We start from the raw sequence: 6,072 nt of genomic DNA on the forward strand, positions 1-6,072 counted from the left end.
ATATGTATATTCAGAGTACCTGAAGTCAGGTGGGGGTAAAAGGTGGGATGCATGCAGACAGGGAAGAGGATCCAATTATAATCCAAACATATTGTATAGCAATCACAGACATTCAATCAAAAGCTTAAAAAAAATAAACCCCACTCTTTGAGGTACACTCTTCCATGAAATTAAAATGAATGTGAATAGTTTCCAAGCCTCGTTGATGCTGGTGGTATTGTAAAATGATAAGATTATCAGGAAAAATATTTAATGTTCTTCAAATTAGAAAGTGTAAAATTACCATATATGTAACATCACCTTCAATTTTGGGTACACACAAATAATTATTAAAGACTTAAAAACACATGGAAATTGTAAATAAATAATCAGAGCAACATTACTTACAAGTGTGGGGAAATGAAGTCCTGAGACAGGCCACTTCCTGAAAAAAACCTGACGCATGCCAAACAAGGTACATTTTAATACATGATTCGTTACAGGATATATTTACACATTACAGGTGACAAGAGAAAACACTATTTCATAGTTATATTAACTCAGGATATCTAATCATAAAATGAATATCTTAAATTCTACATATTAAGTCTTAGCAACAACATTATATCAATAACTTGGATGATGCCAAATAAGAAATTTTTGACATTTATCATAAATGTTAATGAATACTTATATGATGATTCTGCAGTTCAAGGAGGTATTGTTAAGACAGTAATATGGACTCTTATTAAAAAATATAAAAGTGTTAAACACATAGTTCATTGTGGGACTTCAAAATAAAAAGATAAATTGTACTGAAAATTTGCTCTTCAGAAAGTTACATTCTACAAGGTAAACAGAACAAAGAGATAAACATGGTTATTTGGTAAGCTCCTAATGGAACACACCTAGTACAGTGCTATTCATTGATTGGTGATGATGGGGGTGTCTTTTAGAGAATCATAAAATGAAATCTTTTCAGGAAATCATAAAACACTATTTTTTTCTACTTTATGGCCCAAGTGTCATATGACATGGGTATTGCAGAGAAATACAATGAATAGGCTCAAAATTTTTACTCATAATCTTCCTTCAAGCTTTACTCTACCACCTTATCTTGTTTTATTGTATTATAATAAGTATATTTTATGGTAATTTAAATATATCTTATATTTACATTCAGCAAGTACATAGTTAACAAAGTACTGTTATGTGCCATATACTACATTTTCTTCCTCACTGAACTGCATTTGTAATCATTAACAGAGTACTTTGCATATGTGAATGAAAAGTCTATTCAAATTATACCAAAAGCTTCAAAGAGCCAGTAAAGCCATCACACAGTTTGAGTTAAAATTGGTAAATACAGAAAGGACTGAAGAGAACATGGTGATGCTGAGGTAAGCTGTGATAATTAAGGAGTAAGAATCATAGAATTAAAATAGATCTAGAGAGAGTCACACTCATTCCTATTAACAACAGTGTGTAAAACAGAAGAGTCTAACATTTTAAGAGAAAAGGGCTTGGAATAAGATACACCTTTCCTTCTGCCCAGAGAGTTCAGTGTTTGTTGTTTATTTCCTTCTCCATTATTCTGGAGAAATGACCTGGAGGATATGAACAGGGATACCTAAAAATTGTCCTTTGAGTCATTTATCTTTATCTCTAACAAAGCTGGTATCCAAAGACTTTTATTGCTCTACAAAGGTTGGTTGTATGAACGTTTTATATAGTGAGTAGATAATAAGAATCTGGTTAGGAAAAAAATAAATTAATAAAGAAGGATAATGATCTCCCCCTAGAATCTCATCCCTCAAGTTTCTGCTCTGGGGAAATTAACAACCAGAATTTCCCTTCCCCCATTGTTCTCAAATCTGAAATGGAATCAGATGGTAGAATTCCTGATTCTTGTTAAATTATGAATTTAATATAAGTATGTGAGAGACATACACTAAAGCACTAAATTTTTCCTAAGACTTTAGACATCACATCGGAAACTGTCTAAAATAATTTCCTATAATGGGAAAATGGAAAGGCATGGAAAGCAACTGAGATGTGTAAGGTTTGAACTTTTAAATTTTCAGTGCTATCTATCAAGTCTGCTTAGATAGTGTGAGATATACTTGAAATTATTTTAGTAGGGAAACTTTACGTGAAGGTGGAATTAAAGCAGATTCCTTTTACCTCCCAAGTTCCTATTATTTAGCTGTTAAGAAAGATATACAAGAAGATCCTTACAAAACTAACATGGAAACTTTAAAAAAAGTGTGAAGAGAAATGGAAGGTCTAAAAAGTGTTCCAACACTAATCTATTTTACATGTTTTAGTCACTTTTCTGTTGCTGTGATAGAAACACTGACCAAAGCAATTTATAGAAGGAAGAGTTTATTTGAGCTTACTGTTCCAGGGGAATTACAGTCCGTCATGGCAGTGAGGCATGGTGGCTGGAGGTGGCTGGAGGTGGCTGGAGCAGGAGCAGCAGAAGCTAAGCTTTCACATCATCATGCAGGCACAGGAAGCAAGAGAGCAACTGGAGATCTTTCAAGGCTTAAGAACTCTCTAAGCCCACCCACAGTGACGTGCTTCCTCCAGGATAGCCACACCTTCTAAAACCTCCCAAAACAGCACCATCATCTTGGGACAAAGTGTCCAAACACTTGGAGCTGATGGGGGACATCTTCATTCAAACCATCACACATGACATTTATTAAATAATATGTCATTTTAGAGGCCATCATTATACTTCTAAAATTAAATTTATTGCAGATAACTTGAGCATTATTTGTCTCTCCATCCTCCCTCTCTTCAGTTCCTAGTTAACATACTTTCCCTCCATTTTTCCCATTTCTCACTCATATGGCAGTATGCTAGTTTGTAAATTTACTTAAAACTACATATTTGAAATATGTGTGTGTATTATAACATGTACATGTGTGTTATAAAATTTTTCCTGATGATGGTATTGTTTGGGAGGTTATGGAAACTTTAGGGTTATATTCTTGCTAGATTAGGCATATCACTGTGGGCAGGATTTCAGAGTTACAAGCCATTCCCCAATTCCAGTTCTCTCTCTGTTTCATGTTTTCAGTTGAAGATTCAGCCTTTCAATACCTGCTCCTGACACCAGGCCTGCTGCTTGCTGCCAAGCATGTCCAGCATGATGGAATCATCACCCTCTGAAACTATAAGCCCAAAAAGCTCTTCTTTCTAGAAATGTCATTCTTCGTGATATTTTATCAGAGCAACAGGAAGGCAACTGCTGCATCATTCTTCTCTGTCAACCTCAAGTGTTCAGCTTATTTGTAGGCAAGGGATAATTAGTCTCAACATCACTTCATATCCATTCTGAAATCTTCCTCCTATGAGCAACGTTCTTTGAAGACATGAATGATTTACAGTCTTTCAGACTGACCTGAATTGTCCCTCATCACTTGAATGAGATTTATCTGAGATGGTCTGTTTTGAACCAACATTGTTGAGGTAGGGTTAATGATAGACGTTAAGGAATTACTGTCCATAAAACCATTGTGACCAATTTTAAACAATTTGGAATCATAGGTGTGAATTTTATGTAAGGTATACAGGAATTAATTTTGTTTTTCCTGTGGTTGATGTCCTAGAATCTTAAAAATATTGTTTATTTTTTTGTTATGAATTGTAATTTTTCAGATTGCTCATAGATAAATATTTATGTCAAAAAACATAATCAGCAAAAGCAAATATTTAAACCAAGGTAGTTTGAATATTATTTGCAGATATAGTCTTTAGATTACAAATATTTAATACCATTTAAATATTAGGTTACATTGCTTGAAGTGCAAAGTTAGTGTATGTATAATTATTTTTATGTAAAGATAACAACGATTATATGATTAGGAAAACACAAAAAGCCTGAAAAAGTTAGTATGAGTAACAATTTTAGTTTAGGGGGATTGAGAGAAATTAAGCAATTAAATCTTAACAGAATCAGTATTTTTCAGACCTTTACCAGGGTCTCTCTCTCTCTCTCTCTCTCTCTCTCTCTCTTCTCTCTCCCCCCCATCTTCCTGTCCTGTGTTCAAATAAATGATGTTTTGTTTTGAATTCCAAAATAAAATCATCCTTTACTCCATATAGGAAGCAATTAAATCTTATGAGTAGAGACAAGTATACTTTTCTGTAAATAAGGGTCATTCAGCTTACAGTAAAAATCTGCATTTGTCTAGGGATGTGACGTGACAGATGTAAGGTTTACTCAAGGGTCTATGACCTCTCCAGCCATGTATATTGGCTTTGTTTTCAGTACCACAAACAAGTTCCCTCCCACTAAGAAGGCTTTAATCCAATTAGATAGCTGTTGATTATTTTCACAATAAAATTGCTTTCACTGTACAAATACAGCTAGATGGTTGTGCAAGTCATTATTGTGGATATTAGGCTTTAAAGCTAAAACTGGGCTACTGATTGATTTTTCTCCAATAACAACTTGCATAATGTCCTCCCAATCTATGAGAGCTAGCACTTGGGAGGCAGAGACAGGCAAAATGTGAGATCCAGGTAAGCCTCGTGTACATAGCAAACTCCAGGCCAAATAGGGCAACAGAGAGACTTTGTCTCCAAAAAATAAAAGGTAATTGGAAATTTAGAATAGTAATAAATATAAAAATATCATAGCAAATTAGTAAAAATATTTACAGATGAATTAAAATAACATGAATTGAAACAGTATAATGGCCAATGACTTTGTTCTAATAAATAATTCTCACATTACTCATCTTTCCTAAATGTTCTTCTTTCTAGAGTTTTCTTCAGGGCAACAGTTACATCTTTATTCCTCAGGCTATAGATTAGGGGATTCAGCATGGGTACAATAATGGTATAAAATACAGATGACACTTTCCCTTGGTCCATGGAGTTGACAGATGATGGCTGAAGATACATGAAGGCTAAAGATCCAAAGAAGACAGCAACAGCCAAAATGTGGGAGCTGCAGGTACTAAAGGCTTTGGACCTGCCCTCAGTTGAGTGAATGTGGAGGATGCTGGCAATGATAAAGATGTAGGAAGTAATGATGGTCAGGATTGGGACAAAGATGTTCAGTGTACTGAAAAAGAGAATCAATAATTCATTAATATAGGTGCTAGAGCAGGCAAGCTTAAGCAGGGGAAGGAGATCACAGAAATAGTGATTGATCACATCCAGGTTGCAGAATTGAACTCTAATCATGAAGCCAGTATGGGCTGATGCACCAACCAGACCAATAATATATACACCTGAAATCAGGGAAATGCAAATCTGATAGGACATAATGACATTGTAAAGCAAGGGATTACAGATGGCAACATAGCGATCATAGGCCATTGCAGCCAACATGTAACACTCTGCAATAGCAAAAAGAGAGAAGAAGTAGAGCTGAGCCATGCATCCAGAATAGGAGATGTTATTCTTCTCAGTCACAAAGTTCACCAGCATTTTTGGAGTCACAACAGTGGACTGGCAGAGATCAATGAAAGATAGACCGCTGAGGAAATAGTACATGGGGGTGTGCAGATGAGAACTGAGCCCAATCAGTGCGACCATGCCCAGATTCCCCCCCACTGTGAGTGCATATATTCCCAGGAATAGGAAGAAGAGAGGCAGCTGTAGCTGTGGCTGCACTGAGAGTCCATCCAGGAAGAACTCAGTCACCGTGCAGTAGTTTCCGGCTGCCATGCCCTCTGCTCAGATTCTGAAAGGGTGAAAGTACATAGCTTTTAAGAGTGCTTTAATTATCCTTTACCATTCACAAAAACATCCTCCATATATATGATTTCTGTCCTAAAATCCCTTTGTCCTCTATATAATTTCTTGGATTCCATTATTTTATATAAATAAATTTTATCTTAATTTTAATCAATCATTTATTTTTTAAATTATGAATGCATTACATATAAAATTATGTCATTGAATTCATGGCTTGAACCATATTGTCACTTCAAAGCAGTGTTTCTAAGTTGAATTTTAAAAAGCTAAACATTTAGTGTTTATGCCAATTAACAGAAATGACTGACAGTCAAGAAACACAAACTTTCTGTAAACACAATCATCTATCCAAATCCTAGTATTTCTCAGGGA

General features: G+C 35.1%; 1 protein-coding gene across 1 annotated transcript; it reads right to left on the reverse strand.

Moving 5' to 3' along the window:
* Positions 1 to 4,725: 4,725 nt before the first annotated feature.
* On the reverse strand, positions 4,726 to 5,670 carry LOC103740406 (olfactory receptor 1537-like). Its single transcript, XM_008840980.1, has one exon. The coding sequence runs from the start codon at positions 5,668 to 5,670 to the stop codon at positions 4,726 to 4,728; it is 945 nt and encodes a 314-aa protein (XP_008839202.1).
* Positions 5,671 to 6,072: the final 402 nt, after the last annotated feature.

Source organism: Nannospalax galili, unplaced genomic scaffold, assembly GCF_000622305.1.
Source record: "Nannospalax galili isolate Female #2095 unplaced genomic scaffold, S.galili_v1.0 scaffold881, whole genome shotgun sequence".
Classification (NCBI taxonomy): domain Eukaryota; kingdom Metazoa; phylum Chordata; class Mammalia; order Rodentia; family Spalacidae; genus Nannospalax; species Nannospalax galili.